This window comes from Mya arenaria, chromosome 17, assembly GCF_026914265.1.
Source record: "Mya arenaria isolate MELC-2E11 chromosome 17, ASM2691426v1".
Taxonomy (NCBI): Eukaryota; Metazoa; Mollusca; class Bivalvia; order Myida; family Myidae; genus Mya; species Mya arenaria.
In genome coordinates, this window is record NC_069138.1 from 51337831 (window position 1) to 51359870 (window position 22040).

The 22040-nt window shown below is 33.5% G+C and overlaps 2 protein-coding genes across 2 annotated transcripts in view; one reads left to right on the forward strand and one right to left on the reverse strand.

The window, feature by feature from the left end:
* The window catches only part of LOC128224126 (uncharacterized protein C1orf112 homolog), a 55460-nt gene extending 37635 nt beyond the window's left edge, over positions 1-17825 (reverse strand). Inside the window, exons 1-6 of the mRNA XM_052933813.1 lie at positions 17647-17825; positions 11113-11228; positions 10631-10670; positions 10317-10405; positions 9244-9333; positions 8469-8606 (exon numbers count right to left, since the gene is read on the reverse strand). Of these exons, the coding sequence (XP_052789773.1) occupies positions 8469-8606; positions 9244-9333; positions 10317-10405; positions 10631-10670; positions 11113-11202 (447 nt within the window). The 5' untranslated portion in view covers positions 11203-11228; positions 17647-17825. The remainder of the gene's footprint in view (positions 1-8468; positions 8607-9243; positions 9334-10316; positions 10406-10630; positions 10671-11112; positions 11229-17646) is intronic.
* Positions 1154-9478, forward strand: LOC128224129 (uncharacterized). The gene is made up of 5 exons (XM_052933816.1): positions 1154-1207; positions 1989-2123; positions 3703-4128; positions 7732-7855; positions 8153-9478. Exons 2-4 carry the CDS (start codon positions 1997-1999, stop codon positions 7845-7847), a joined length of 669 nt encoding a protein of 222 aa, XP_052789776.1. The 5' UTR covers positions 1154-1207; positions 1989-1996; the 3' UTR covers positions 7848-7855; positions 8153-9478.
* Positions 17826-22040: the final 4215 nt, after the last annotated feature.

Sequence of the window (22040 nt, forward strand, 5' to 3'; positions counted from 1 at the left end):
GACCTTTAACCCGATGACCCCTAAAATCAATAGGGGTCATCTACTGGTCAGGCCTTACCCCGGTATCTTTATGTAAAGTTTGATGACCATACGTCCAGGAATTGTTATCACTCAGAACAAGCTTTGGTCTACCGACGGACCGACCGACTGACCGAACGACATGTGTAAAGCAATATACCCCTCTTCTTCGAAGGGGGGCATAAGTAGACATTAAGAAGATGGTTAAATATGTTGTAGAACAGATATCCAAATATATGTATGAATCTGAAATTATCTTTGATTGCTCTCTTCTACTGGCATATTTTTACTGGTAGACCTGACATTGATTTTCTGAAGCCAAACAAGGTCCATACTTTAAACCTGGCCCCTTCCTAGGGAAGAAGAATATCTTGTTGTTGTACATTTTAACTGATCCCGAAAATAGCCAATTAATCAGATTTTTGTTTACTAATCAATAATCGGAAAAACCATTGATTAATTAGTTTAAAGCTGCTCTCTCACAGTTTGAACGTTTCATGACAACTTTTTTTGTCTTGGAACGAGCCAATTTTTGCGAAGTTATATAAGACTGCTGACAAAAAAATAAATCACAGATTTTTATATTTAAGTTCAAAAATTGATGTTTTGTGCATTTTTCTTAAACCATTTACTAAGGCTTTAAAACATTAATTTTCACACGGAAATATGAAATCTGCAGTCTGATCTTTTATCAGCAATCTTTAATCATTGGTTTGCAGATATTTCCACAAAAAATTGTTCTTTCCTAGACAAAAAATAAAAAAGTAAAAATGCATTAACTGTGAGAGTGCAGCTTTAAGAACGACATGTCTATGAGTATATACATACATTATTTCTGATAATTCATTTCAGTTAATTTGATCCACCGTGAGTAAAAAAATAAATATGTATTTGAAATTTCTGTAAGAATTTGTTACTAAATATGGCAAAATGAAAGAATACCTAATAAACCAAAAGAAATTATTTTATCCACTGTAAAATTTGGAACTGTTGACCAAACATCAAGCTATTGACTGGTCAAGTAGATATAGAAGAAAAACCGACCTCATAAAGTGATCCTTACTCTGCAGCACAGTTATTGTACTGTTTCAAAACTTGGTGGATTACAACCTTCCTTAAAATATCCCAGACTACCTTGACATTTTCATATGGAAACTCCTACTTTCTATTTGAACAGATTTTAATACTGGTATGTTTTGTTTTTCTTTATTTGCAGAAAAATAATGGTTTTAAGTTCAATAATTGTAGAAAATAGTAGTAGAAATAGTTAATTCAATAATTGTAGAAAATAGTAGTAGAAATAGTTAATAAATATAACAACGCTTAGATGAGAAGAATAGATAATTTATTTCAATAACATTTATCATTTCATATATTATATTTACACTGTGATTCTTTAAATAAATATTTATCAAGGGTATAAGATACAAATAATGCATTTTTCATTTACTTTAATTAAATCAACTTCTGTTCTCTTTTAAACTGATTAATATAATGAAGACCACCACATGTTAGTGGGTTAAGAAATGTAAAGAAAATTAAAAGCTCCGTTATGACCAGCAATGAGACAAAATATAATGGCTAATTGTTTGTTTTTCTGTTTTGGTTTTAAAAATGTTTGTTACCGTTTTCATGCCCCTAAAAAATAGGGTAGGTAGGTTGGAAAATCTCTTTTAAATATTTTTAAAAGCATTTTTTTTCTTGATATATTTCTGTTACCAAAAACTATGTGTTTAATGCTTTAGAATATTGATACACTAAGTATTAACATTGCTGGATTTATTAAAAGCCAAAAACAATCGGTTTTTAACTTTTATCAACTTTTAATATACTGAAAACAAACAAATAAAACAATTTGATTTCTATAGGGCCATAACTATGACTATGGTCAGGGTCAAAAAATAGGGTAGGTAGGGAAAACAGAAACAAATGTTATTTTTTTTACACCTTAAATATCATTTACTTTACAGTGACTAAAATGTCAGGACAAGGAAAGGGAGATAAGAAACAAGTGCCAGGGCCAGTCATCCAGGCTGAACACGGGCAAAGGCTCAATACAATAAGCACAGTATCTATTATATCTCCAGGTGCTGAGTCAGTTGAAGGTACAAAACTTTAACCAAAATTGTAACCAAAGAGCGCCTAATTCCTTAGTTTAGTTTAAACATATTTATTTTACAATGATTTGGAAACAAGTTATTAAAATATTATTTTAATCACTCTCCTTGGCACGATTTTATGCAAGTGTGGTCTTGTGTTGTGGGGCAAAACAGATCCCGGAGAAAACCCACTTGTCCGGCTTGGTCACCACATACCAAACTCTCATGCGCCCGAGCCGGGAATCGAACTTGGGTTGCCTAGGTGAGAAGCGAGTGGGCTAACCACTACGCTAACCGGACAACCAAGGTTGCCTAATTCCTTTAAATAATAATAAAGTAACTTCGCTTAATTCTCGGGACAATTTCTGTACATTAAAGGCAGGCCTCCACCTTAATGGTAACCCAGTAGCCCAAGGCTACCAGTTTTTCTGTAGGACACTCATTTCTTTCAGCTGGGTATTCCACCTTAATGGTAACCCAGTAGCCCAAGGCTACCAGTTTTTCAGTAGGACACTCATTTCTTCCAGCTGGGTATTTAACCACGCTACTTGATTTTTGCGAGTGTTAAATGAAAAACAAGAAGAATATTTGAACAAGAGGGCCAAGATGACCTATTATCGCGCTCCTGAGTAAAACATTAATTGTGTACTTGACAATTCTTTAATTATTGGGCAGTTACTCGTATATACGGGCATATAAAAACATGAAAATTATGAATTTGTTTTAAAGTTACAAAGGATCAGAAATAAATTAAGTTGGAGTTATATAACTTGACACAAAAGAGCAAATTGTTACTGGTACTTTAAGTTCATGAATTTGAATTTGATATCTTCAATGATTGTGAAACAATAAAATGATTACAGATTTCTTTTTTTAAATAAATAAAAACAAAAAAATATTTTCAAGTTTTCCATAAAGACATATATTGTGAAAACAAGACACACCCCTGGCATGTTTTTATGAATCACAATCAGGGGTAAAGGAATTTGATATATAGGGTCACCTAAGGAACATTTCCATGAAAAAAATTAACAACAAGATTTTCAAAGGTTTTCCTTAGAGTTTGCTACCAGAGGTCTGCCTGGAATAAGAACATTGAGATTAAATGACCTTTTGTTTGAATTCGAAAAAAATGTCATTTAATCGCAATGTTCTAAATTCCAAAATGGGGCTACCAAATATCTGGTCAGGCTACAAGATTTTTCAACTTAGTGGTGAAATGGGTAACGGTCAAGGCTGGAAAGGGGAGATAACTTCACATAGTAAGCTTCCCATGAATTATAACACTTGCACTGTGCACTTAGCCATATTCACTTCTATCTAAAATCCAAGCGTCATTCAATTTCATTAAGTAATTCAGAAAACATCATTTGAAGAATACTGCCCTTGAGTTGCAAATCTTGTACAGTGCAGTTATTGCCAATGTTCAATGTTAAAACGTTTTTTTTAATTATATATGAATGTATTTTACACAAGTAAAGAATATGTTTTATTATTATTTTTAACTTATTTATTGCATGAATGCCAAAAAAACTAAAAAAATCTGTTAGTTTAGTTCCAACTGCTGTTTTGTGACCAATTTCAGGAAAAAATCGAAAAATTGCGTTTGTTATACATGCAACTGAAGACCAAAAGTATGCTGAGGCTGTCAGAAAAGACCTGGACACACATGGTTTCATATGCTTGACGTCAGTTAATGATTATCATCCACTGAATGAACATGAGAATAGCATTTATAATAGTATTTTGATGACCGACAAAGCACTGTTTATTGTTACTGCAAATTCAACACAGCAGTTCATCGAAACCATACAAAAACTTATATCAAAAGCTTCAAATTTGGAAGAGGATAAAGTTTCAATTTTGTTGAATTGTACGAAGGATTCCAAAGCAACACAGTTTCAGAATAGAGAAGATGAATTGAGATTGTTTGGAACTTTGCAAATGAACATCTCAACAGTGGCTCAATGTCAATGTTTAAGAGTATTTCTAGAATTCCTCATTAACACTGGTAAGTAATAAAAAGTACTAAAAATAGTGATTTCATGTGATTCTTATTTCAAAAACATATTTGTAAATATTTGAAGTTATCTCAATGTGACATACATGTATAATGTTAATATATCTTTTGGGTTTATACCTTAAGTTATGGAATATATTGCGTGAATGATGTCATTAATGGGGTATGCATGCAGTTGGGCTGGTTACAGTGTGTGGATACCGAAGGACTACTCTTTATGATCTCTAATACTGACATCTATCATGCAATTCATTACTTATATTTACTCCAATAGTTGATTATCTCTTTCAATAATTGTTAAAAACATGCTTTATTTCATTTAACAAAACCTTACAGTAATTCTTTCTCACTCATTCTGTACATAGAACTACCCCTACTTGAACAGGAAACAGTTTATCATATGAAGAGGAAAATAATACAGGAAAAAATGATCACTCCGAAGTTGCTACTTTAATTAACTTTTTAACATAAAATTCAAAGGTTAATAACAATACATTTAACAAATCTTAATTTTTTAGTTATTCATGTCCTGCTAATACATTACTAATAATATATCAACAGTGTGCGAAATTAACATTTTGACAATGATAGCCAATGGGGCTACAGACTTTCAATGATTCATAGCCCAAGCTAAAGTTCTGTAGCCCTACCATAAATTGTGATAAATTTTAATCTTACACAAAATTAACAATAGTAATTGAAAAAAGACTTGGAAATTATTCTATTTTATTCAGTATTACAGTTTGACAAAGTATTGCCACAAGCAAATCTCAAAATGTTCTTTTCATTCATTTCAAAGTCCTCATCAGAGTCGTATGCTGAATCGTTGTCAGAATCTTCAGCCATAGGGGTGCCTGATGGTCTAGCTGCATCTAGATCAACTCCCACTTCCTGCTTGTCTTCTCCCTCTGTCTGTTTCGCCTCTTTTTCCCCCACCTCCTTTTCTTCCTCCTCCTCTTCTTCCTCAACCTCATCAATAATTTCAACACCTACTGGCTTGTCTCCCCCTTCTGCCTGTGCTAATTTTATGCCCTTTCGTCTGGTAAATGTAGGCCTTCTTGGCCTGGTAGATGAACTCTGAGGAAAAAAAGCTTTGTTAAATGGCAACAGGTTGCATATTTTAATTGAAAATTCATAATATAATCTTATACTTTGCAACAATAATTGCTGGCAGTTAAAAGTGTATCGAATATGTTTATATAATACATTGTACTAATTTAATGAGCAATAATTGGTGCAGTGCAAGTCCCATGACTTAAATGACTTACCGCCCACAGGTCAATGGCGGGTGATGGATCAAATTCCTCCACATCCTCGGTCTCAAGTTTTACTACCATGACATCAGTCATTGTTTCACTTTTCATGTGATTACGGCGAACTAAAATTATAACATACAATTTTATAAATCAGTATAAAATTATTTTTATGCAGAACTTCTAATTGGCTTAATTAAAATACTAGACATGTTAGTCCCTTTGGCTTACCAGTTTTCATAAGCTTCATTTGGGAGAATGACCTCTCATTGAAGACAGAAATTGGTGGTAGGCTAAGCACGAAGTCTATGAGATTAAGGGCCGCTATACTGTACTGAATAACGGACACTTGCCAGTACTGTTTACTTCCCTTTGAATAGCATAATCGAAGGGAGATCACTGCGACAGAAAATATACAATACCGGAAGATAGCAAATGGTGTCATTGTTTATTATTCCATGTCGGTTTTTATGTTTCAACTTACGAGATTTTCATCGCCAATCGGACGATCGTTTGCGGTTTTCTCGTCGCCCGGGCCATTATTCTATCGCCACGGGCGATAGGGCTACCGTTAATTTCGCACACTGTATCAAGATATACAATTTTTAATTTATTTAAAACAATCATGTCGATAGGAACACAACCGAAGATGATGCGTTCAATGGAAAATATTTGCCGCAAGGCTGTTGACATTTAAGGAATGGAAGAAAAATAGAGATGTAAATATAGTAGGATAAACTAACAAATAATGCATTTATATGCTGAACATTTCCCCATGGGATATTTTTACCCATGGGATCAAATATACCCACAACGGTAAATTTGCCTCAGTGGTATTTTTTGGACACGTTTTTATGGCATTTAAGAAAAATGAATATTTTTAATAAATGCTGATAGTTTGTCTTGAAAAGTATATTAGGCATAATAAATTAGCTAATATTACAAACATTATGTTTACTAATTTCAAGATAAGAAATACCGCAATCCAGGTTTTCAATGATTGACTGAAGAACTTCAGCCTTTATGAAATTCACTTTTAACTTCAATCTTTTTTTAACAAACAGTGACAATTTCCTTGACCTTGACCCAAATGCAAACACATGAAACTCCTCCAAAACTCTTCCTACATACACAGTTTCTACACAATATGTCAACCCTAACTTAAGTTATTCAGTTTGAACGTTTTTTTCTTTTTTAGTAACAGACTTACAGTGACTTTGATCTTGACCATAGGGTCTCCAAAAAACAATTCCATAAAAGTATCCATAAACCTTTCCTCTGTACTATGTTTGGTCAAACCTAAAACTAAAATGATTCGATTCAAATAATGCAAAATCTTAACCAGACTTTCTGAGGTTGGATGGTTGTGAATACATATCTTAAGTTTCAATGCAATACATAATGACTTATAGATGCTTACAAGCAAAACCTTAATCAAGGTGTGATGCCAACATATCAAATATCAAAAGCAATACAAACAAAAAACAAGATATGTCAACCCTTACTGAAGTTATTCAGTTTCATAGGTGAGTTTAACGCCGCCTGGCCGCCCTGCCGCCCGCCCGCCCGCCCGAACAACAATGTTCGTCATTACAATAACCAGGTATCACTTTGTGATGACCTGGTTAATAAAAAAGTATGAATGCCATTGAATGAACAGAATTTGAGATCAGAGTTAAAACCCAAAGTTGCCACAACTTTAACCAAGCCTTTTCAGTTGATCAAGGGCCATAATTTTGTATTTAGAATTTTATGTAACCTAATCATGTGAGGGAGTAAACAACTGTGTAAAGTATAAAGTCAATTGTAAACAGGGTATAGAAGTTATTAGTGAAAATCCCAACTTGCCCTAAATTTTAAACCTGACCCAATGTGCCCTAAAACTTTAATCTAAATTCCTAAGTCAATCAGGGGCCATACTTTGTATTAAGGGTAATATGGATTTATGCATCATTGTGTGATAGTCCTGATTAACTGTGTGAATTGAATGAAGGGTATTTATAAAAATTCCATTAGCCCTAAAACTTTAACCTGCCCTAAAAGTTTAGCCTAAGTTTCTTAGTCAATCAGTGGCCATAATTTGTATTAAGGATACTATGGAGTCATCTTGCTTCATTGTGTGATGTTTCTGAACAACAGTGTGTGAAGATTTTACGAAAGTGATGACAGCGTTTTTTAGTAAAAAAAGAGTTATTGGTATAAAATGGAAGAAATACTGTGCATTCTTAGACCCATTGGCATGGGGGTGTTCAACCTCTACGATTCATTGACCCCAAATAAATTACTAATGAGCCATATAGGTGAAGTTAAAACAACTGACTAGCTTCCACAATTTTTTCAGCTGGATCAAATGGAGGTGCAATCCTGTTGGACCTGCTGAGCGTACGCACAATTCAAGAAAGGATTACTCATCCTAAAGAACCCCTGCAACTTACAACAGGCATCAGGGAGTCATAATTGTGAAGGTTTGTCTCACATATATACTGGATGTATGGGTTTGAGTTTATTAAATATCTTTTCTTCACATATCTTTTTTAGCAGATACTTGGCTTGATTTTATTCCAACATTTCTTGTTTTTGTTTTTAAAAATATGTATACAGACTTTTATGAAATTATAGAGCTGATAAATTAATTAAGAGAGTCGGTGTCACCATTTACAGGGTGCTACACTAACAGTAACCCGGTGACCCGAGACACCCAATTTTCTAAGGTGATAAAAACAATTCCACAAATTGTGTCAAAGTTCTGACTATTTTTCTAGGAATGGACACTGTGACCATGGAGGTTGATCTACCGAACTCTCATCTACTTACCATCACCAATGTGCCTACAAAGTTTGGTGACTCTACATCAACAATGGTAGCAATGCAATATAGGAGCAAGAACAGCTGCTTCAGTGGTCGAAATTAACACAAGCCTACAAGCTCTGCACTGATAAAATATCTTTCGTGCATGCTGAAATTCTGAATTTTATATGGCAGGGCTTTTTCAAAAATTTGATGCTAAGAAATAGTAAAAGAATTTGGGTTGTTCATCAGAAAGTCTTATTTCGATAACTGCTGCTTTTATAAACTAACCTTGCAATGAGAGTAAGTGCCTTTAAGCAAGTGTACAGCTCCATACGGCAGGGAATGAATGTCACCAACGCTGTTGGGGGTCTGATCAGTGGCATACCTCACACACATACAGAAACATTCCAGTAGTTCAGACCATGCCTGAAAAGGGAGGGAACTCATTTTAGATTAGTGGTAAATAACTGACTTGGATCAAATATTTTATTTTGCATTAAGTAATACTGTGAAATCATTAATATTCATTGGGCATTAATTTTCATGGATTTCAGCCGTAGAGTAATCCAAGAATTTAGGATCGCAATGAAAAACTTACCTCAAATTCTGTAATTAAACTGCCTATTTAAAAGGGTATAGATGTTTTCACATGAAATATACATGGTCCAGGTATACAAGGTAACAACTTGTAATTTCCTTAATCATTGTTTATATTACATTCAAAATGTTTTATAAATTAACTTCAAGGACAATAAGTTAAAGACAGTCACATGCAATGTTTTTTGTAGAACATTGCAGGAACATTAAAACAAGATTACCTATATTACTAATCTCCTGCTCCAGGAATATGAAAAACATACTGATTATTGAGCTAGTGATTTTGAAAGTCGGCACTTGACCTTGTTTCTTTCATCAAATATTAAAGCAATTATTATCGAGCTGCATTGTTACTGTGTTTTTAGAGTTGTCAAAAATGTCTTATTGACATTCATTGTCTTCACGATTTTAAAAACTTTTGTTATAAAACCAGACAAGCTTATGGCTTAGATATCATTTCTCTAACCTCGAGCAGTTCCTGTATTTGTTGTTGGTACTCAGACTGCTTGGATACGCTCCCCAACTCTTCCCTAACTCTGTCCACAATTTCACAACTCTGAAAATACATACATGTACCATCTGAACTTAAAAATAACTGTTATAATGCTCTTATACTTTTTAAATTTCTATACAGGTTTGATATCTTCTTATGTGTTTTTAATTTCGTGCTTGTCAAAATATACAATAAAAGCTCAAACATGTACGAAACATTTATTTTTGTAAACCATTTCCAAAAACAAGAATGACTGTTTGTCATTCTTGTTTTTGACAGTACAATAATTTGCGTTAACTATTTACAACTTCTTACCTGAAATCCTGAAAAATAGCCTGGTGTCTGTTTCAGTACATGTTATAATAATTCATGCCAAAAGCAGGTTGAATGGGCTTAAACCATTTTTGAAAATGTTTCCAAAGTCATTTATATTCATTTCAAGGCACTTTCTACTGTTTTTCATGCTAATGTCCAAGCAAAAAACCCCAATCTTTACACCTGTAAAATAGTCTGAACTAGAAGGATACATTTTCATACATCGCTCCATCAAGGCATCGTTTTGCTCTCTCTTTTTTTTAAAGCATTATATATAAACTAGCATTTGTTTTTTTAAAGCACTGTACAGAGTATATATATATATATATATATATATATATATATATGTTGAAACTTGTAAAAAAAGTATACTGGAAAAGCAATCTAATTTCCCAATCACACAGCAATAAAAAAGGAGGGCCCAAAATAACATTCAAGAAGTGTAAAGCTCCCCCAGGTCCTATCAGACCATTACAAAAGCCAAACATGTGATATTATTCCCAAATGGACAAAAAAAATCCCCATCTGAATCACAGTTTGCCACAGAGATAATTTTGATAAAAAAAATTATTGTTTAAGTTCCAAATTTGTCTTCGGTATTTTTCCCAAAATGGATAGAAAAAGACCTGCTCTATAATTACCAAAGAACCTTAATGTTGACCTTAAGGTTCACAGGACCCCCAGCTAGAAAGTCCCAGGGAAAAACACTGCATTAAGTGTGCTATATATACCTTTGCTGCAATATGTGAAAATACAGCTCTCTCTGCATTACCCACTTCAACCCAGGGAAGGAAGGAGAGACAGATGATCTTCAGAATTCCTGAATCAAAATGGGTATATGATTAACAGATATAAGTTTTGATGTAAGGAACAAAAATTAACATTTCAGTCACCATTTTCAAACATATGACAAAATAACTTATATTATCATGCCACTGATGTGTAACTGTAAACTTGTCAAATTAATTATACTGTATACCACCTTTCTTATATATTTATTTTAGGTCTACTTATTAGTATTCTTGAGATAAATATATAAATTCACCTAATTCTTCTTGAAGAGCAGAGGTTTCTTGCAGATGTGACTTAAACAATTAAAGGATATAATGGCTTAAATAAGAGCTGCATTTGTTTCGGCTACAAGTATACGCTATTTGTAACCTTACTGGGATTTAGAATTGGAAAAATGCACCAAATCTGTGAAAGATGCTTGTGTCGTAAACGATGTGATACATCAGTAAGTATAAACATTCAATGTGTTGTACACAAAGTTGGCAATTTTTTGTAAGTTTTTGACAATTGTTTTTGCATTATCATCTAGCTCCTTAAGTTTAAGTTGTTTTTCTCCATGAAGCGGAGAGATTGGAAATAGTTTTACTGTCAGAGTGTTTTCCAGCCTACTAGAGAACTAGAGACCTGTCAAACTCTCTTTTAACTTATTCTGAATAATTTACTATTTTAAACACCCCCAAAAATTCTTAAACTTCAGACACAAAGGATCTATATGCATGATGTGTTAAAGGATACAATAAGCTTGGGGAGAGCCTCTGCCAGATTCTGTCGACACTGGGTCTCATTCCATGCCACAACAGCCTCCAGAAACGATGCCTGCGACATTACGCCTGTCTCTGATCTTGCTGTTTCTAGAAAAGAAAGAATATAAAACCTTTATCTTCCAGATAATTAAAAGAATTCATGGAAAATGAAAAAAAAAACAGTTTTAGTCAACTATCTTTTCTTCAGGCTTATTTGCTTGACATCTCAATTTGAATGTTCCTAACAAAAGTTAAGCAATTGAACCTGTCTATTCCTATTGAATCACAAACTATTTACTGTACAATATTAAATTACTTTAAGCAATAGACTCCTCGATTGTGGCTCTTTGGCAGTCTGAACTCTGATACATGACTTTTTACAAAAACTCTTAGAATTTTACAATTGTAAGTCATTTTAGTAAAGAGCTGTCTCTTGTCTCTAGAAAAAGGAGAAGCACAGAAATGGGGAAAACGATACTTGTTACTGTGTGTCTAAGATATTGTATCTATAGTTATACTGTCTCGCCTTTGAAATAGCTTTGTATTGACATAGATCGAAGTATCACATACATGAAAAATCACCTGGAATTCAGTCAATTCCCTAGCCTGAACCAAAAAAATTGTTTGATATATTGAAGTGCACTATCCATTTATTAGCTGTGGAAAACAAAATTTAAGAAGCTACAGTCAAACCTGTATTAAGTGACCACCTTTGGGAAAAGGTAAAAGTGACTGCTTACTACAGGTGGCCACTTAGTCCAGGTTGGACTTCTCTGACACTTTGGCTTTGTTCAAACAGAGGTCGATTATGTATCTTAACCACCACCTCGCCCTACAATCAGTATCATCAGTACCATAAAAGAAGGTTGAATACAAATGAAGAAAAAACAACTTTATTGCAAAATTACAAATATAATGCAATATATAAAAGCTAATACATAGCATTAACAAAAAAACAAAATTAGTCCACACAACTACATGTACATTTTTAAGAACAATTTTTAAAGTAATCATTCATTTTCGTTTGTTTAACTTCTGTCTCTAATCTAAAGTGCATTTACATTGAGCTGACATTAACATGTCAAGCATGTCCCTCTGTGAGTCAAAATCCATGAATACCTGTCTTTTAGTGTTTGGTTTTCAATTGTAAGCATAAGCAAGAAACTGATTTGAGTCCGCCCACTGTCAGTTCTTCTTGCACAACGGCCGTTTTCTAATAATTTAATACACTCAACACGTTCTTTTAGAGTCAAACACTTCTGATTTATTTTATTGTCAGCCATAACCAAAATTAAAAAGAATATCACGAACAATGCAATGTACATGTAAGTATCCATTCGTAGAAGTATAAAGCCGAGCACTTTAAAAATAAATACGGAAATGAATACACATCGTAACTCATTTCATACCATCAAGTGACAGTGCAAACTGTAAATTCATAATTATCATATCCGGCGTTCTTTGTCGGTATTTGAAAATTCCCTTCGTAACTATTAAAATATCTTCATTAAGTGTGTCAATTCTGATCAAAACATTCGCCGACGTGTTATTAACATGATCTTTCAATAAGTTTTAAAACATGCATGGTAATCGTGTGATATTATAGGCATTTTCATTGGACGACGTAAATATCTGAAGCTGTCGTTCTTTTCCATCAACTTCAGTATCAATTAAACATTACTTGAGGAAGTGTCAGTGACAAGGGATTAGTGGCCGCTAATTAGTGTTTTTATGGCTTCATGGGGACAAATATAAGTGGCTGTGCATACATGCCATATCCCCCGGCGGGGGGAAAAATCCCCCGGAATTTCGATCCATCCCCCGGTCTCCCGGCGGGAGAAAAAAATCCCCCGGAATTAAAAAAAAAAAAAAAAAAAAAAAAAAAAAAAAAAAAATGGTTTTTTTTAGAAATTTTACATCAGACAATAATGACAAAGTAAGTGAAACCACAGTATGTGAGTGAAACTGAATGTAAAAAAACAACACCACAAGGGTGAAATACCAAAAGGAAACTTTTACAACAAGTGATCAATTAATTTGTAGTAATTATCAAAGGCAAAGAATATTACTATTTTGGAAGGAAGAAATTAATAATATTTATTCTATTCTCTTGTTGTCTGAAAGTCATCAAGCTGATAGAATTAAGCACAATTTTTTAAAAGACTGGAGGAAGGTAAATTAAATTTAATTGTCGCAAAAACATTTTTCCAAAGACATATTTTGTTCTGCAAGTGCATTACGGTTTGATCATTTTTAATGCAACAGAAGGGTCACATTTAATTTCTATAGGTGTCACTAAATGGATTTTGATTCCCTTAGGGTGTGGGTATTGATTTAACAATGAAGATGTTAACATGCAACAATTGGACAATTTTGAGAGGTGTGAAAATGTTTTTAATCCTGGACCTTTTCTGATAACAATGAATTATTTTGAATTCATGAAACACAGTGGTTCACCCGACACTATGTAAGAGACAAAATCTAAGAAAAAGTACCTGGCAAAACATCAGTCAACATGGAAATCACATTTGCCATGGATAACATCAAGTCAAAAAGGATTAATTACACCATGATCCATCCATATCATGTATCTTGTCCAATGGACATGGTTGTTTGCCATTCATATTTGCCATGGATAACATCAAGTCAAAAAGAATTAATTACACCATGATCCATCCATGTGATTAGTCCAAATAATTGTACGTTGACGGATTTTTTTTTGATTTTTGATATGGCAAATCCTTCACGTACAAATTGTTTAGTATCAAAAGTGGGTAGTTGTTCCGATCAGGATTCCGGGTTAAAGCATATAGCGTCTATAAAATATCATAAAAACAAGAAATATTACCAGATAATGTTATTTTATATAGTTCCGTACACAAAAAATAAATATCCAACTTATAATTATGAGTTTGACGGCTTTTCTTCATTTCATTCAGTCAAAACATAACGATATATACATGAAGGGCACCTGCAAGGCCACAGGGCACAGTTTTAAATCGCTCGGAACATTTCGGCCATGGCCGAGTTGTTACGATTGTATTAACGAGGTCTATCTCGAAGCTTTGTCGGAGGAGGCCGAGCTATTACGATTGTATCGAGTTGTTCCCCTTCGCACAATTGTTGTCTGTGTCAGTCAACTTTCGTTTTATTGGAAAGGTAAACAACTTGTTTTAATGCATTAAATGCTTGTTTAGTGCAAAATAACATTTCACTGACATGGTAAAATATGAATATAACTCTTTATGATCAATTTCAACCATAAAATACTTCACTTAAAACAATTTCAATATTTTTAAAACACCTCCGTTTTTTGCACATTCCCGTTTAGACGTTAGGGATTGGAAGAATCCCGTATAACACGTCTATTATTTTAGACTATCCATGTGATATAATGTATCTTGTCAAATGGACATGGTTGTTGGCCATTCTGACGAATCAGAAATAGTGAGTCATTCTAAATCTAAATTCCCTTTCAAGTTTCAGTCGTTGTCATTGCAGATTAACATTTGTCTCCAAAATTCAAGGACAATTTTCAAAATGGAGGGGGAATATGTAAGGGGTTATATGATAAGTATTTAGCGGCATTTATACCATCTCCCTATACGTTTTCTTAAGCGGACGCCCGCTTGCCCGCGCCGGGTTAAAATCGCCGCGGGCAAGTGATTTTTCAAAGCAGGTCGCCCGCTGGGCAAGTGAGCTTTCGTAGAGAACGCTTTCCGGTAGTTTTATTTTATTTTTCTTTGGGTTAAAATATTTCCTAACAAGCATAAGTTAAACCAATTTTGATTGGTTATTGGATTTTAAAACACCAATCAAATGAATCGTAACATATAGCGTTCGTCAGCCTTGGCAAGATGGCGGACGGAGACGAACTGGGCGAAACTGAACACTTTTTTCTCAATTTTCTCTAAAAGTAAACTAAAACCTAAGCCGAGAACTACCGATAATGAAAGAAAAAGTAAATATGAAAAAGATAGTACAAAGAGAATCTTTCAATCTTCCTGGTTAAACGAATTTAAATGGTTAGAATAAGAAAATCATCTCATGAAATGTAAAGTTTGTACGAAATATGATGTTGGTTTTTTTGTTACGGGTTCAAACTTCTTTCGAAAACACTCTTTAAAGGCTCATGAAGAATCGCAAGGTCATTGTAAAAATGAAAAGATAGAAAATGCAAAAAAACAGAAGTGACAGTGAGGCCATGGCTGGACGGTGCGAGGTGATACAGGAATCCAGTGGATTTCACGTGAAATCCACTCAAAACGTGAAATCCACTCAGAACTCAGTTATTTTAATTAATAATTTATTTTTTTTGTATACATATTAGAAAGTGCCTCATGAAGGGTTTATATTTCAAATTTTATTGAAATTGGTCAAAAAATAAAGAAGTTAGAGCAATTTTTCATTTTTTTCCAAAAATAGATCGGAAATCGAGGTGAAATCCAGATTCCGATAGGTGAAATCCACTCATAACTCATTGATTTTAATAAATAATTTTCTGTTTTTGTATAATTATTAGAAAGTGCCTCATAAAGGGTTTATATTTCAAATTTTATTGAAATTGGTCAAAAAATGAAGAAGTTAGAGCAATTTTTCATTTTTTTTCCAAAAATAGATCGGAAATCGAGGTGAAATCCAGATTCCGATAAGTGAAATCCACTCATAACTCATTAATTTTAATAAATAATTTTCTGTTTTTGTTTTGAGACCAAGAATTGGGAATGGCTGTCAGACAACCGGAACTCACCAGACCCAATGAGTGATTATGATTACGTATATCAACCAATGTACATGTATAAATAACCATAAATAAATGTCTGGCATAAACAAATAATACAAAACAATATTCGGATTATTTATTAAATTTTTAAGATTTTCAAAATTCGAAAGTAAAAAAGGGCCATGATTGAGGGCGCCTCCACGTGGTATGGCCTGGATGTGTATGGATATTGTGTTTATCATGAAAAAAAATAAACAATTATACATACACAACAAAACGCCCTCACAATATAACTTCAACTTTCTTGTTTTTGGATCAATTTGAATAAAATTTGAAATATAAACCCATTATGAAGCCCTTTCAATTATTTGTTCAACACAAAAATTAATTTGTTAAAAATAAATGAGTTATGAGTGGATTTCACGTCTGAAAAAGTGGATTTCACTTGTCAAAATGTGGATTTCACTTCGATTTCCGATCTTTTTTTCAAAATAGGTCTACAACTTTCTTATTTTTGGATCAATTTGAATAATTTTTGAAATATAAACACATGATAAAGCCTTATCAATTATTTGTTCAACAAAAAAATTAATTTGTTAAAAATCAATGAGTTATGAGTGGATTTCAAGTCTGAAAAAGTGGATTTCACTTGTCAAAATGTGGATTTCATTTCGATTTCCGAAAAATTGCTCTAACTTCTTCATTTATTGATATATTTCAATAAAATTTGAAATGTAAGCTCTTTATTAGGCACTTTCCAAAACGTATTCAAAAAATAAAAATTACTAATTGATAAACTGAGTTAGGAGTGGATTTCACTTCTCGAAAACTGGATTTCACCTCGATTTCCGATCTATTTTCGAAAAATTGCTCTAACTTCTTCATTTTTTGACCAATTTCAATAAAATTTGAAATATAAACCCTTTATGAGGCACTTTCTAATAATTATACAAAAACAGAAAATTATTCATTAAAATTATTGAGTTATGAGTGGATTTCACTTCTCGAAAACTGGATTTCACCTCGATTTCCGATCTATTTTCGAAAAATTGCTCTAACTTCTTCATTTTTTGACCAATTTCAATAAAATTTGAAATATAAACCCTTTATGAGGCACTTTCTAATAATTATACAAAAACAGAAAATTATTTATTAAAATTAATGAGTTATGAGTGGATTTCACCTATCGGAATCTGGATTTCACCTCGATTTCCGATCTATTTTTGGAAAAAAAATGAAAAATTGCTCTAACTTCTTTATTTTTTGATCAATTTCAATAAAATTTGATATATAAACCCTTCATGAGGCACTTTCTAATATGTATACAAAAAAAATAAATTATTAATTAAAATAACTGAGTTCTGAGTGGATTTCACGTTTTGAGTGGATTTCACGTGAAATCCACTGGATTCCTGTATCACCCCGCACCCTTTCGTTTGAAAACAAAATGTAGCAGTTAAGATCTGTTAAAAGTTATTCTTTGTGTTTATTAATAGACATCATTGCCTTTAATACAGATTGATTAAAAATGTATACATATAAACATTTGCAAAGATCGGGCAACCAAATTTTACAGGGGGCAAGTAGATGTTCAAATTGACTTGCCCCTGGGGCAAGTGAAAGTCAAATCGTTAGGAAAACCCCTGCATATTGTATACCAGGTTACACACACCCCCAAAGACAAATTCACCAGACAAGACTACTCCTGCAGAATTTTATTGTTGATGAAATTGATTTGCATTCTATTCAATTATTAATGTACATATCTTTAATTTTAAATTAATCATTCAAAATAAAACACACTTGTATTATCAAATTCCCGGCAGTGTTCAATGACGTCAGTGCCTCAGTTTTTCTCTTAGATTTGCTTAGCATCAAAAGTGAAACGCACGACAGCGTGGTGGTTCGAACATGTTTCTGAACGTTTTAATCTAAAGTCAAAACAGACGACAATAAATAATTGTTTACAAAAACTCCCGCCATCTTTGACATATTCGAAATATATTGAGTTGTGATAATTGCGTTATTATATAGTCAAAACGTCCACCCAGTAAAACGGACTTTATGCCTTCGGCGGTAGTGACCGAAATAAATTCATCAAAAATAATATCATTGTTTTTGTAATTTGATTTCGTTTCATTTTTTTAGAAATTAACTTAAACACTCACAGTGCTGGGAAGAAATAAACGATGAATAAACAATAAACATTTTCATAGCAAAAAAAACACATTTATAAATTCACAATCGCGACGGCAAAATAATAGTTTTGCAATGAGAAATTCATGATTACAGCATAAGATGTACATAATTGCATACTATTAACATGTATCCATCAAGCTATAATGTTTTTTTAGTGGAAGTATCAGTATACATAGTAGCTTGCGAATCAAAGATATATTTTCAGCCCTTTACAAACTACAATCCATTTGCTGAGTTGGCAAGTCGCAATAATATTTGGGTAAACACATATTTCTAATATCATTATAAAATGGGCATACACGAATAAAATGGTATTTTTTCAATTGTATTCGTATTACAATCGACATATTTTCTATCACATATTTTTATATCTTCCTTTTTCTATAGCTAATGTATGGGCGGGACAACGCACTCCACCAGAAGCTTGTCTGTAATTATCATTAGTGGCTTTATCAAGATATTTTTTCATAACAAATATTTGTTTATATTTGTCTGTATGTTCAAAGTTTGGACGAATGAATAATTATTATTTGCATGCCATTTATGTATATGCTGGTCATGAAAGCGTTCAATACAGAATACTCTCTTGGGCGCCACATAGACAAGATCACCCTGAAGGCCAACATCACTTTATGCTTCTTTCGACGAAACTTCCGAATGTCCAATCGAGCTGTCGAAAGCAATGCATATATTTTATCGTATGACCCCTTCTATGACACTTTTCAACAATATGGAACACTTTAACCAAAATACATACCCTCTATATAGAAAAGAGATGCTACAAAGAAGAGCTACTGTAAGGTACGCGCCCAACCGCTACCATAACACCAGCAACGTTACTTCCATACTCAATCTACCCAATCTCATTAAAATCAGAACCCCAATACACGCTTCACGACGTTATGCTATGTGGATGTACATAACGTAATGAAATGAATTGAACGTCACGATAATTATGATTTTAATGAGATTGCGATCTACCGGACTGGGAAAAACTGCTGACAATGTTGTTCAAGTAAGTCAACGACTAAGTAGTCTTTCCCGATGACCAGTTCTTCACTCCGGCATGGGTCCATGTTTACTTACAGTCTGTAAATAATAGAGAAATTTTGATTTACAGTAGTTTTCACCACCTAGCCTGAAGAAGGAAAGTTACAAAAAATCAAGATTTGTAATTTTGATTCTTGCGTTTGAACTTATACTTGAAACTTTTCGAAAACACGGGCCCAGCTGGTCTTCTACTTCAGCTTCACACTCTCTGTATATGCTAATATATCGATATCTACAGCCTATTTCAAGAACTCCTTACTATATAAGATCTTGAAATAACCTGCATGCATCCATCGCAAAGGCTTCTGACTTTTCACTTTATTTTGTTTTGATTGAGCAGTGTTGTCCTATCTCACTATTTAACGTCCATGCATGGTCTTAGCTGTAAGTGAAACGTTGATGACCCTTATGGCGCTACCGGTCCTGGCTACCATAATCGGAGAAGCTTGGGGAAGACAGGCGAAAACGCAACTGGCGAAGTCATTCTTATTTCTTCCTGATATATGTCAAGCTTTTTTCCCCAATTTTACTATTTTTTTACCAGTATTTAATCATCGCGTATAATAGTCAAGGTTGACTGATTCTATGTAATTGGTAGATGAAAATGAGTATAAAAAGTCCGGTTCCGCTAAATAGACGCTGTTTTGGACGCGTTCTTACCGATATGATCGCTCAGATAAATATATCTATTGGGCATGCACAGATGTCATTGAAGTTTTAAATTTTGTACTTAATAATTATTCTCTAAAATTCGGTAAATGTTTATATAAGCAAATAATTGGCATTCCAATGGGTGCCAATTATGCACCTTTACTTGCAGACCTCTTTTAATACTGCTAAGAAAGTGAATAAATGTTGTTATTATCTAAGTCTGGGGATCTCGCTCTTGTTGATAAATTCAATAGCACTTTTAGATATTTTCATGATTTTCTAAGTTTGGATAATCCTGTGTTTACAGAAAATATTCCATCGATATACCCTTCACAATTGCAATTTAATAAAGCTAATACATCCGATGTAAAAGCATCCTATTTAGATCTGCAACTCGAAGAAAAGGAACATATATTGAGTATCAATCTTTATGATAAACGTGATGATTTTAATTTTAAAATAATTAATTATCCTTCTTTAGATGGAGATGTTCCTAGTTCACCATCATATGGTGTTTTTATTGCACAGTTGATAAGATTTGCTAGAATATGTACAAATGTCAAAAAGTTCAGCTCTCGCAGTAAACTTATGACGGAAAAACTTCTAAAACAGGGTTTCAGATATTATAAATTAAGGAAAACTTTCTCAAAATTTGTTAATGGTCATTATAATCTTATATCAAAGTACAATAGTGGTCTTAAATCGCTGATTACAAAAGATTAAGTATTGCTCATCCCGATTTTTAACCAGGTTTTCACATAGTGAAACCTAGTTATTAGAATGACGAACGTCGTTGTTCGGGCTGAAAAACGGTTGAAACTTTATAACTTTAGTTATGATTGAGTTATCTTGACCCAACTTTGTATAAAGGAAGAGTTTATGGAGACCTTTCAGGGGATTGTGTTTGGGGTCCCTTGGGTTAAGGTCAAGGTCACTGTTACTAAAAATGTCCTTTGATTTTATGAAAATTTTGCGAATTCATGCTATCTTTAAAACCTTTTTTTATCTGACTCGGAGTGTTTTTCCGTAAGCAGATAGAGTTGGGATCTCTAATGATAGAAGTACTTCGGATTTACCTATAACTTAATTATTATTTGTTATATTATTAAGTTACCTCAAGTTAATGCATACTTCGATAAGATTTATCTTTTACGTTTTTTTCTTTATTTAGGATTGTTGGGATAAGAGTGAGGTTTGTGCACTTACACTGGTTTAACCCCCCAGTAATTTTACATTTTACTGACCGTTCCAAGGCGGCACCTAACAATCCTTGATAAACATAACTAGTTCTTTTTATAAAAAGTATGTATGCACTTGCTGTTTGTAGAGTTTTGTGCTGTTCTTCCATGTTTCTTGTTTGTGTTTTTTTTTGTTTTTGTGTTCTATGTCTGTGGCGTTTACCCAGTGCCAATAAACCGGGTTAATGTTTTAACTTTTTGCTACCGAGCTTGTTTCTGCAGTTTTTCACATAAGTATTGACCAAGCTCATTGTGGATATGGCTCGCTTGTCTGATTCTCTGTCTTTTATAATTATAACATTTACCGTTTACAAAATGGGTAGGGCGGGTAATTCGGGCTAGGTCTATATGCAGCCAAAAGCATGTTCACTGAAGAAACGCATTACGTATGCATGATGCGATATTATGATATGTTGTTAATGTTGTACTAGTGTGAGGTTATGGCAACATAAAATACCCTTTACGTTGACTCGTGGTCCAGTGAACGCGTTCCAAATCGCGAATCCTATCATTTATGGGTAAACCTATTTTGTTGTGTGAGTTTATATGTTTGTGTCTCTAGTTTATTGTCGTTTTTGCTCTGATCTTGTGTCACAAACGGTTATTTTTTAATGTTTTACTAATGGAATTGTCGCTGTTGTTTCCATTGTAATATTGTAGCGTTTTGTCTCATGATTGGTGTTTACAAGTTGGCCTAGTCCACCTAAATGGTCGTCAACGAGTCTTTTGACGATTTTTTTTTCTATGGCAGACACGTGACGTCCACCATCCCAGCAAAAAGTAGCGAACGGTCCTTTCGCAGAGAATCCTCGCGGCCACAATTATACAGTACAGTATAGTTCCGTGTGTGCGTCTTGAAAAGATGACGGTTTTCAATCCGGGAAACGTAATCTCGATGACATTCTTGTATATATATGCGTTTTTGTACGTTTTTAGCCAATAGAAAAATATCACCGTGTACATATTTAGGAGATTGAATCCATGTCCCATGGTTGCAGTCCGTTTGTGTTTGGCCCGTTTTGTCCATATCAAATCCATCAGAATCTTCACGAAGGAGGT